The sequence below is a fragment of the Aptenodytes patagonicus genome, chromosome 5, assembly GCF_965638725.1.
Source record: "Aptenodytes patagonicus chromosome 5, bAptPat1.pri.cur, whole genome shotgun sequence".
Lineage (NCBI taxonomy): Eukaryota > Metazoa > Chordata > Aves > Sphenisciformes > Spheniscidae > Aptenodytes > Aptenodytes patagonicus.
The window spans coordinates 38545470-38557537 of record NC_134953.1 but is presented as its reverse complement, the minus strand read 5'-3'; the positions used below and the strand labels follow the sequence as shown (position 1 = coordinate 38557537).

Sequence of the window (12068 nt, the reverse complement as noted above, 5' to 3'; positions counted from 1 at the left end):
GGGTTTTTTGACATGATAGGCGGCAGCAGGTCAGAAATGTCAGGCGAATCCCTCTGAGCTGATGCCCCAGCCTGGCATGTCAATGCGGATGAAAATCCCAAGGAGAAACCTCCAGAGAGAAACCCGTGTGCTCCTCTAAAGCCTTTCCATTTCAGCACGTCGCCGGTGGCTTGGTCGCATGCTTCTGCTTGTTGCTCACGAAAGAGGAAAAAAAATAGAGCGTGCATGTGTCTTGGGCTATTTTGACATCTGGGTGGCTAAGGCCATCTGCTCTGCTCTCCTTGAAGGCTCAGAGAGGCTGAAGATGTGTGGTGGCTGGCCCTGGCTCCCAGGCAGTAGCCAGCTGTGTGTGCACTGGTGCTGCTGGGAGATGAGCTCTCTGGGTCCGCCTGCATTTGTCCCACCGGCAGTTGTACATGGAAAAAAATCCAGACTAGACCATCACGGGTACTTCTGCAGAAAATTGAGACTATTTTGCTTTGATGAGGAAAGGCTGGATACACGTGCAATGGAGGAAAAAGCAAGGAAGTGATTCAGGTTGGTTATAATTATCTTAGCTATTGGAGATGGGTAAGGCTAAAGGCAAAGAGCTGGCAACAGGAAACATAAGATGTGAAACTCCACTGATTGCCAACACAGGTGCAAACAAATTGGCAAAGCATGTCTGATTGTGGCGGGGTTACAGAAAAGCTGGGGCCCCACCAGTTTATCATTTTCCCATGTGGCCACCCATGTGCCAAGGAGCCAAACCCATCTTTGGGGAAGGAAAAAGGGAAAGAAGAGTCGGGGAGAGGGAGAAGGCTAATGATGTTTACCTTCATAGTCCCATGGTGCCCTCAAGGTGAGTGTTAAAAGTATAGTTTGGAGGAAATTGAGAACTTTACAGTGAAATTCATCCTAATGGGGCATTGCAGGAAGCGAAGCGAGCAAAGGAGCTTGTGTCCCAGGTCCAGTAAGGGGTCCCTCATCCTCCAGAAGATGCTCCCCATTCCCAGCCCTCACATCCTCAGTAGTGGACGATGCACTCACGCTTTGATGACTTCCACTAAAAACCAAGCCTGGGGGAAAGCTTTTGTTATGCCCACGCCATAAGCCAGGCCGTGAATAACACTGATTTTAAGAGAGTGCTTCTGATTTAAAACCGTGGGGTGCCCAGTGCTGCTTGCGGTGCTTCTGCAAGAGGTCAGCTGGAGGCGGATGGAGTAAATAATTAAGAAGGAAAAGGGGGGAAAGGGGAAAAAAAGGAGGGTGTGCGGAGAAAAAAGGGGGAAAAAGAGGGGAGGAGGGAGGATTTGTTGGAGGCCGCGGGAGCGGGGGCCAGGGAAGCTGTGCCTGGGTGCCGCCGGGCTGCACCGCCCCGCGCAGCACCGCCCGCGGGGCCGGGCCGGGGCGGGGCTGGGGCGGGGCCGGGGCCGGGCCGGGGCCACCCCCGCCGGGGCGGGGCAGGGCGGAGCGGAGCGGCGCGGAGCGGCGGGGAAGGAGCCGGCGGGGCCGTGCGGCGGCCCAGTAAGTGCTGCGGCGGGGGGGCGCGGGCGGGAGGGCTGGAGGGAGGGATGCCTGGAGGATGCGGCGCTTCCCCCTCCTGAAATCGAACGCTTTTTGCAAAATCCCTGATTTCCGGCATTTCCCTCTCCCCCTGCACTTGGCTCGGCCCTTCCCCCGGCGCCACTGGGCGAGAGTTTACAAGCCGCTTTGCAAAGGCTGACGGTGCTGTAGTCGTTTACGAGTCGGTTTGCAAAGCCCAGTATTGCCGCGTTAGTTTACACTCGCTTCGCAAAGCCTGCTGGTGTTGCGTTCGTTTACAAGTCATTGCCCAAAACCCGATGATGTTATGCTGGTTTATGAGTCATTTTTGCAAAGACTTCATGATATATTAATTTACAAGCCGGTCTGCAGAGCCTGGTGGTGTTGCATTAGTTTACAAGTCATTTTAGAAAGCCTGCTGGTGTTATACTAGTTTACAGGTCGCTCTGCAAAGCCTGATGGCGTTGTTAGTTTACGAGCTGTTAATTTTTTTTTGGAGCCTCCTTCGTGCTGAGGTTTCCTGCTTTTGCGAGGCCAAGGGGACGGGTTAATTATTAATTATGGACGGAGACATGGGTGCTGCCATCCATGCATGCCCATCCCCGCTGTGTCTCGGTCCCCTCTCCCACGCTTTTCAGGGAGCCAGCCATCCCCGTGCCAAGCCGGTTCAGCTCACTCATCTGGCGTTTGCTGTGTGATCACAGGCCAAAGGAGGAGGGAGCCGCACACAGCGGCTTGCGAGCAACAGTTTGCACCCCTCACGTGATAATATCTTTTTTTGGTGGTTGTTTTTTGTAGCGTGCCAGCGCCATGCACCCAGCAGCCGGTATCTTTCCCCCGGACGAGGAGCCCCTGATCGAGGAGCCCTTGGTGAACAGATACAGCCGGCAAAAGCCAAGCGACCGCTTACACGGGGCCTACATTATTTTTTTCCTCCTGGGCATCGGGTCCCTGCTGCCCTGGAATTTTTTCATCACGGCAAAGCACTACTGGATGTACAAGCTGCAAAACTGCTCAGATCAGGCAGGCCCGGCAGGACAGGCAGCGTCTGATCTGCGGGTGAGTGTGCCGCTTTCAAGGCAGAAAAAAAAGCTGCTTTCCTTCCTTACTTGCTCTTTTTCTGCTCCACTTCCCCAGAAGGTGAATGAACGTCCTCTGGAGTTTTGCCTGCTGCAAACTTGGGGTAGGCGTTTATTTGGGGAGCACAAATAGTAGCAAGAAAGATGCTTAAAACTAAAAGGCGTAGCGCTTTGTGGTCTGTCTTTTACCTGTATTTGAAGTGCTAACGTTTAAGGTGCGTTTAAAAAAATTGGCTTAACCTGCCCCATAAGCAAGGCTGCCTTTCATAGGACAGTTTCTATGGTACAAGGTAAAAATCTGTTTGTGGTTTTTTTTGTACTTCATGCTTGGTGAGCCCCCAAGCCCCGCAGGGCTCTGTGCTTTTCCAGCAGGACTCAGCTGCAACTTCCTGCAGGCTGGGAGATAAATTGCCCTGAACTTCTGCTTCCATGGCAGGGCATCAAACATGTTTTAGGCATTTTCTCCCTTGCGCTGGCTGGTGCAGCATGTAATTTGGAGGTAGCAGCACGGCTTTGCAGGAGCACCAGCCCTGGAGCGCATGGCTTGTGATAGTCTTGAGCCCCCCAGATGCTTTACTGCTTTTCCTTCAAGATCTGGCAGGTGTGACCAGAGTATCTCCTTGCAGCGATAAACATCTGGCTTTTGGCATATGGGACGAGGAGCTTGTCATGGGGCGATTAATGAGCCAGCCTTGGGGTGGCAGGCTTGATGGCCTCTCTTTTTCTCCCCAAAAAAGCCACCTTCTCTTGCTCCTCCTGCCACAGCAAGATTATTACCCTGTGCCCCCCTGACAAAGCAATGCCATTTCTTTGTGGCTGGAAAAAGTGTTGGTGTGATGAGGCTGTATCCTGTCCTCCTCCCGTTGCCAAGCCTGTTCAAGTGGTTTGGGCACATTTTATTTTTATATAAACACAGAGCCAGGTGTGACGCCCCTGTTTTCTCTATGATTTCTCACACCAGTATGGCATCCACGGCTGTTTTAATCTTCATAGTTGTTAAGCTGGCTGCGTTTTTGATGGGGAGGAAGCAGAGTGTCACCGACGGTGCTTGTACCAGGATGCTGAAGTACCGGTGTGCTGGTGTAAATCGAGATAGTGGGTGGATTAAACTGATGGAGACCAACCCCCGTGGTGCCCAAAGACCACAAATAGGCTGCCCGTGTGCTAGCAAGGTGCTCAGAGATGGGGCGAAGGGTGCTCCACCACCATGTGGCACGATGTCCTCCCACATCCCCTGCATCCCACCCACTCCTCATTGCTTCTACGTCACGCTTATCCAAGGCAATTCTTGAAAAGCTGTTTTCAGGTAGAGTAAGTATCACTAGGTGTATTCTTCCTAAAAACTCTTGCATGTCTGTATTCCTGGTTGGATCACCCATTACTTCGTTGAAAAGGTGTTTTTCCTCTTTCTCTATGGCTGTGGCACAATGCTTTTTATTTCATCTGGTGAAAAGCAACCTGGCTTTTCCGTGGCTGCCGAGTCTGATCAAAAATAAACCAGTTGGCCCCATTTCTGCCCTGGGATGGCAAGCCACAGTGCTGTGGCAGGAGGGCTTACCTGCAGACAGAGCTCGACTGCGGAAAGATGCACCTGCAACCGGCAGCCTACTCTTGGCTCCAGCCTGCTCACTGCTGCTAATTTCATGCCCTGTGCTCCAGGTAATGCTCTGGTGCCTTCAGCCGCCACTGTGGGCCTGGATTGCTTTTCCAGCCCAGCAGGAGCCCAGCTGCCGAGTCTGGACTGGAGCAGAATAAAAACTCCGTTGCAACAGCATCTCGGCAACTCCAGGCAGTGCCGGCTGACACCAGTGACTAATTTGCCACCGTGACGCTTTGTTCTTGTTTGGGGTTTTTTTAAGGTACCGAGTGTGTGCTGTACATTATGGCAGCGTGTTTGAAGATGCTGTAGTTAATACAGGGTCAAACACCTCCATTACGCACCTCGGCTCCATGGCTGAGGGATGACACCTTCCCCCACCAGAGGCAGAGGTGGGAGGAAGGTGTCGGGTTTGCTTTGTGGATTATTATTACTATTGTTTATTATTAGCCAGGAAAGGGGTGGCAGTCTTTCAGTGCCTGCGTTTCTCCTCTAAAACCATGTCGGTGATGGGGAGCTCAGCCCTTGCGAGCAAGGGATGCCTGGAGGAGATGAGCCGGCCTGTCAGGGAGGGCTCAGCAGAAAGGGAGAAGAACTAGATATATGTTGCACAGCCAAAAATTTGCTGCAAAAACATGTCTGTGATGGGTGGGAATACCCATGCAGGGAGAAGAGTTACCATCTGAGCTGGATTAACACCTAACAAGCAGGAGCAAAGAGGTGAGATGAGTATGGAACCTGATATTTTTCCCTTGATCTGGGCATGGATTAAATTTGCTACTCGCCATTCTGCTGCTGCATTAAAAATGTGACATGAGGGCTTTCTTTTTTCACAGAAACAACAGCAGTTGAAACCCTTCTACTTGGCTTTTCTTTTCCAGCAGGGTTTGGCCATGGGTAAGGCAGGGTAAAATTTCCCAGTGCAGTGCAGGCTGCTCAGTTTCTTAAATACTTTCCCCAATTCTCTTCCCATCGCTGGTGTGAGCACGTTTGTTGGGAACAAGTGAATGTTTCCCTGGGGTGCTTGTAACGCAGCATCTCTGCTGAATTGCTGCAAGTGTGGATACACTTCTGCTTGGTGGAAAGCATTACAAAGTCTTTTTTCCCCCCCAAAAGAAAAAGGAAATTAACTTGGAAGTATATTAAATATCCCTGGGTTGGTTTGGGGGTTTGTTTTAAGTAGGTTGATAAATAAGTCTTAGTTTTAGCAGCCAACTTTGCATTTTGCTTTGTCTTTTCTCCTATAATTCATCATATGGCTGTAGAGCTTTGAGCCTCCTGCTTCGCCAAGCTGATGCTAAGTGCAGGCATTTATGTCTCCATCTATATGGACCCTCTAGGAGCGATTGTTAGATTTCCCATCGCTTATAGTAAAGCTCCTGATAAGAATAAATGAACATGCTTGTAAACTGATTAAAAGACTACGATGCAAAGCTGCAAAAAAACCCTGTAACGTGCAGAGAAAATGTGCCAAGTGCCTTCTCGTGCTCGGACGCGACGTGGCCCCGTCTCTGTAGCTAGGTAACTGCAGAAAATGAAAGCCCATCACGATGGGGGTTGATATGTAGGTCATCCTCTTTGCAAGCATCGTCCTACCTGCTGGCTGAGATTCCCGGAGAAAAAACAGGGGATTAAGCACCTCGAGGGGAGGAGATGGAGCAGACACGCTTTAACAGCATAATACATAAAATGGATTGAAAATGTAAGTGTTTGGCTGCAATCTTGGCAGAGAAATCTCTCTCACTCTGCTGTGGTTATTGCTTTCTGCGTGCCCAGCCTGACCTCTGTGTGAGGCGGGCTGCTGAATATTGACTGATGCTGCAGCCGACTTGCTCAGATGATATATGAGTCCCCAGAGTAAATGTGTGTTGAGTCTCAATATAGTTTCTCAATGAGTTTTGTGCGTGCAGAGAGGGAGGCCGGAAGGGAGAATAATGTCCGTGTCCTCACCCGTGCTGCTTTTGCTCGAGCACATTCTCAGGCGTGGTGTCGCAGTCACTCCGTGTGGAGAGGGATGCACAGGTTGGGCTTTTGAGCAGTTAGCTAATAATACTAATGCTTTGGTGTCCCAGTTTATAAAAAACAGCCCTCACAGAGCTCAAGTAGGGTAAAATGTTCAGGGGGTTTCTCCAGGTCACCGGAGCCAGTCGGAGAAATTCAGACCTCCTTATTTTGGTTGCTGCCCTGCGGGGCCAGTGCAGCAGTAAGGCAGGTATTTCCTTCACCGTTTTTGCTTCTGAATTTGTTATGTCCCTAATTTTCTGAAATATCCCAGGGCTGTTGCAGGGTGAGACAGCCCCGGGGCGGTTTCCGTCACCCGTTCCTTTTGCCTGTCATCCTGAGCAGCTTTGCAACATGTGCTACAATGCAAGGAGGTGGACACCTACATCATAACTCCCCATGTGTGCTGTATCGTGCCATATTTAGGACCTGAAATTCATATGTTGTTCCCCCCCTACCTTTTTTTCTTGGTTTTTTTTTTCCTGGCAGGACTTTTTTGAGAGTTACATTTCCATCGCTTCGACTGTGCCCTCGTTGCTGTGCCTGATTGGAAACTTCTTGCTCGTCAATAAGTAAGCGCTGCTCTGTTCCCAGGTCCATTAGCCATGGCTCTCCCCACCTTTGCCTGCATCGCTCCTGCCTTTCTCCAGCTTCAGCCATGGCTCCCAGCTCAGCCTGAAACACCCAGTGGGGAAAAGCTTTAAAAGGGGGAGATAAAGTACTGGAAAGCTGTGCTGTCCTCTGGCTCCCGCGAGCAGGGTGAAGCACCCTGCTCCCCACCGGCAGCACCCATGCCTGGAGTTGGCTTGAGTTGTGCCGCTGTAAATAAATTCCTGGTAAATTCCTTGGTTAATTGCTTGGGAAGGAAAGTCTGTGTATGCAGGCATGTGGTCTTCCCTTCTAAAAATGCCATCGTTGTCACCGGGGGAGCCGATGACAAGATGCAGGCTCGTCCAGGCAGGAGTAATGCCTTGCTCTAGTCCTACCAGCCATTGAACTGGGTTAAGAAAAGGACCATCCGTGCCTTGCTGCAAGCTTGACTTAAATCTAAAATAGCTGCCTCCCCTCATTTGTACCGTTCCTTATCCCAGATCAAACTCCTGCACATTTTCGGGTGAAGAAGAATGTGTTTGTGTGCTTAATCTCTAGATCCCAGCTGCCGGTCTGGCTCCCCGCCTCTCTCCCTCACCCCTCTGTCCTGTCCCCAGGCCAGCCCATCCAGTCTCCCAGCTGGGTAATAAGCAACCGCCACGCTCAAACAACTAATTATCTTGTAGCGACGCGCCTGGGGTTGCTTTCACCCGGCCTGCCGTGTTTCCCAGGCAGGCTTTATCGCTGCTGCTGTACATTGCTCCAGTGATGGGGATAGCTCCTGATTTCTGGGAGAAATGGGTATTTACAGCTCGGTTGGGTTATAGACTTAGTCCTACTGATGGCAAAAGTGGAAATCACAGCGTTAACATCTAACAGCTTCTGAGAAAAATCATTACTTTTTATTCCTCATCTCCCCCCACCTTTCTTTATTTTCTTTGATCCTTCTCGCAGCAGAGGAATTGGTGTCCTCTGCATCACGCCTTCACGTTATAGTTTTAAACGCAGGAGTCTCTCCTTCCCCTTGTCCCCAGGGTGCCCGCCAGCATCCGGATCTTGTCCTCCCTCTTCATCATGCTGGCCGTCTTCCTGGTGATCACGGTGCTGGTGAAGGTCGACACCTCTGCCTGGACCACCCCCTTCTTTGCCCTCACCATCGGCTGCATGGTCATTGTCAGCAGCGCCTCGACCGTCTTCACCAGCAGCATCTTCGGTCTGAGCAGCAACTTCCCCATGAAGAACTTGCAGGCGCTGATCTCGGGTTGGTGTCCTCCAGCCACGCCGTCCCGGTGGGATCATGCTCTTGGGTTTTCTGTGGTTGGGTGGTTGGTTCTCTTTCCCTCCTGCATCTGGCGTTTCATCACATGGGGTTTATTTTAGAAACTTAACTTTGCCTTAAAGATAAAGGGAAGTTGCTGAAGGAGAAACATGCTCGGTCACATGAGCCGGTGCTTTCATTTCTGTAAATACCCATAAATCAAAGTGCTGAGGGCTCAGCAGAGATGAGGAGAGCGGTGGTCCTGCACTGTCCCTGCCCAGGGGGCAAACACCCTGCAGAGCAGCTCCAGCCAGTGCGATGGCTTGACCTCATTATTTGTTCTGTGCCGGGAGAAGGGGGGAAGGGATGCATCCCTCAGCTCCTGGTTGCAGCTGGAGGAGTCTTCAACTTTGCATTGTCTCCTCCTTTCTGTTCAGCATTTCCATGCATTTCCATGAGTGATGAGGGGCACGTTGGGAGCCGTGAGTGATGAGCTCCCTGGAGGTTTGATAACGTTATAAATGTGCTGTGGAACGGCTGACAAACCAAGAGGGGAAGGGGAAAAAATCAAGACAGAGAAATTTTTCCTGGGGCCGAGACAGGAGTGTTTTAATGAGTTTAGCCCAGTGGGGGAAATCACTGCATCCCCGAGACGGCATACCTGTTGCTGGTGGCTTGAATTCCTGTCTGGCAGAGTGCAGAAGAGCGGCAGTTATATGTGGGCCAGTGGAAAGCCAGGTTTAGGCTTTGGGCAGGGTTTGGACCTTCTCTGCAGGACTCAGCACATGCAAGCCCAGTGGATCGGTCCCATCCTGACCCTTGTGCAGTGCTGCAGCTATGTTGGAATGGATACAGGATGGGACCTGGGCTGTGATGCAGCTCCACAAATAACTGTGTTGCAGCGAGGCGTAGAAATGGAGATGAGGTGGTGTGTGCAGCTGCACCCTGAGCTGGGTTTGGGGACTAGTGTGTGGGGCAGAGGGGTGAGCTGCTTCCCCTGGGGGGTTTGTGCACACCAGGAGGTGTTAATAAGGGGATGCTGCTGTTTTTGGGTCCCCCCTCTGCATCAAAGTCCTCCTTGCTGGAGGTGCTGTGGGTTGCTCTCTGCCACCTTGATGTCCCTCACCTGTGCCCTGGGTGCTGAGCTCCAGCTCTCTGGTCCACTATGCAGGTCAGGCCATGGGTGGCACGATCAGTGCCATCGCCTCCGTGATAGACCTGGCGGCAGCAGCTGACGTTACGGACAGTGCCCTGGCCTACTTCCTCACCGCTGACATCTTCATCATCATCTGCATCATGGTGTACCTCCTCCTACCCAGGCTGGAGTACTCCAGGTGTGTGCACCAGCCTGCCATGGGCATCCCACAAGCATGGGTTGGGAGGGTTTGCTACTGTTGATGCCGAGTGGGCTTGCTGGGGCGACCCATGAGATGCTTGCTGTGACAGTCCCTGCCCAGTCACGCCCCGGCATCCCACCCCACATGCTCCAGCTCTGGTGCTGTGCCACCGCTGGCCACACTTCCCCATTTGACCGAAACCCCAGACCGAAACTGGGCGCCCGCCCCAGCACATGCTGAGTTTCTGGCAAGCCTCCCCAGGGGGAGAGGGGTGCTGACACAGGGGCTTCCCAAATGCGTGAAGTCATCAGAGAGCCATAATCTGGAAGCAGCCAGCCAGGTGGGTCCCCGTAGGGCGTCAGTATCTGCAATGTCATGCACTGATGTGCATGACCCATTGGTCTTGTTGGTGCTTGCAACCCCCAAAACCACCTGGCCCCCCAAATGCCTGCATGGAGTAGGTCCCCCCTGTGAACCACCAAGGGTGTAAAGGGATCCCCACGGTGGGGAAGAGGGGGTGGTGGGTCCCTGAGGGTCACCTTTCCATACGAGGCGGGAGCTGGAGGTGCAATGGGGTCGCTGCAACCACCTTCCCTGGGTCCAGCAGGCATCCCTGCGTCGCCAACTTCTCTCCTGCTCTCTCTCCAAATCTCAGTTTGGGTTCCCCCCAACACACTTGGCTAACAATCTCCCTCCTTCTCTTTTTCCAGGCATTACATGAGCAGCCAGAAGGAGAGCCCACCTCTGTCCGCCGTGCCACCCAACAGCTCCGCAGAGGACGAGGCAGAGCCAGGAGGCACCACAAATACCTCCTTCCTCACAAAAAGTACTGGCATTCCCCCGCTCCGCCCCATCCTGCAGAAGACTGCCCTCCTCGGCTTCTGCCTCTTCTATGTCTTCTTCATCTCCATCATCATCTTCCCTTCTCTCTCTTCCAACATCGAGTCAGTCAGCAAGTCCTCAGGAAGCCTGTGGAGCACCAAGTACTTTGCGCCACTCACCAGTTTCCTCCTGTACAACTTCGCTGACTGGTGTGGGAGGCAGATCACTGCCTGGATCCAGGCACCCGGCCCCAAGAGCAAGCTGCTGCCCGCCCTCATCCTCCTCAGGACCATCTTCCTCCCTCTCTTCATCCTCAGCAACTACCAACCTCGGGCTCACATCTGGATGGTGGTCTTCAACCAAGATGTCTACCCGGTGGTCTTCACGGCACTGCTGGGGCTGAGCAACGGCTACCTGGGGACACTGGTCATCATCTACGGCCCCAAGATCGTGCCAAAAGAGCTGGCTGAGGCAGCGGGGGTGGTGATGACATTCTACCTCATGCTGGGGCTGGCTGTGGGGTCTGCCTGCTCTGTTCTCATTGTCCACCTTGTGTAGAGGAGTAGCTGGGGGGGGATGCCCTCGGTTTGCGGTGCTGCTGTCAGGTATTTAGGCTTTTTTCCCCAAAAAGCCAGGCACGCCGCAGTTTTGGGGCAGGCTGCCTGTCTTGGGGGGGGGGGTTACATCCAGGGGGAAAGTCCTCCTTCTGGGAAGGGGCATCCCCTGTGCTTGGGAGGTCCCGTCAGACCTTTGTCACTCCCCAGCTCAACCGGAGCAAGCAGACCAAAAAACCCTTGTCCTCCCCAGGGAGCTCAGGGAAGCACCAGGGGCACAGGGAAACCTGTCCCTCACCTCAGTGCCGGTGGGCAAGGGTGGCTTGCTGGTGCCATCACGCTGTTTTTAAACTGAAACCGGGGCTTTTGACAGCACCTTGGGTTTGGCTGCCTCTTTGTTACGAGTTTAGCCCTGCAGTGTTCCGGTCCCCTTCATCAAGCTGTGATGATGGTGTTGAGCTAAAGGGAGTCTGAGCCCTGGAGCAGCTTTCAGCAAGCTTTGGGAGTGGATAGCAGCTGTGCCAGGGAGCAGGGCACCGTTTCGGGGGGATTTCATACATTTGTCCCATGAAAAAACATATATAAGGGAAACCTCTCCACTTGGACTTCTGCTTGCTTTAATTTTTCCAGATAAGATTGAATTGAGGGACCACTGAGCCCCCAGCACGGTGCTGCTAGTGCTGGGGCTGTATGTTGTGGCCAACCTGAGACCATTTCTCTTGCTGTGACGGTTGTGGACTTTAACTTACCTGTCTGCAGCTGAACCCCAAGGAAAACGAAATGCTAAGTGAGGAAGCGAAATGCTAAGGGAAGTGATCGTGCCCCTGTACTCGGCACTGGTGAGGCCGCACCTCAAATACTGTGTTCAGTTTTGGGCCCCTCACTACAAGAAGGACGTCGAGGTGCTGGAGCGTGTCCAGAGAAGGGCAACGAGGCTGGTGAGGGGTCTGGAGAACAAGTCTTATGAGGAGCGGCTGAGGGAACTGGGACTGTTCAGCCTGGAGAAAAGGAGGCTGAGGGGAGACCTCATCGCTCTCTGCAACTACCTGAAAGGAGGTTGTAGCGAGGTGGGTGTCGGTCTCTTCTCCCAAGTAACAAGCGATAGGACGAGGGGAAATGGCCTCAAGTTGCGCCAGGGGAGGTTTAGATTGGACGTGAGGAAAAATTTCTTTCCTGAAAGAGTGGTTAAACATTGGAACAGGCTGCCCAGGGAAGTGGTTGAGTCACCATCCCTGGAGGTATTTAGAAGACGTGTAGATGAGGCGCTTAGGGATGTGGTTTAGTGGGCATGGTGGTGTTGGGTTG

The 12068-nt window shown here is 52.7% G+C and overlaps 1 protein-coding gene across 1 annotated transcript; it reads left to right on the top strand.

Annotated features, from left to right (window-relative positions):
• Positions 1-1473: 1473 nt before the first annotated feature.
• SLC29A3 (solute carrier family 29 member 3) lies at positions 1474-11740 on the top strand. Its single transcript, XM_076338163.1, has 6 exons — positions 1474-1506; positions 2323-2583; positions 6691-6773; positions 7827-8053; positions 9222-9384; positions 10098-11740. Exons 2-6 carry the CDS (start codon positions 2335-2337, stop codon positions 10765-10767), a joined length of 1392 nt encoding a protein of 463 aa, XP_076194278.1. The 5' UTR covers positions 1474-1506; positions 2323-2334; the 3' UTR covers positions 10768-11740.
• Positions 11741-12068: the final 328 nt, after the last annotated feature.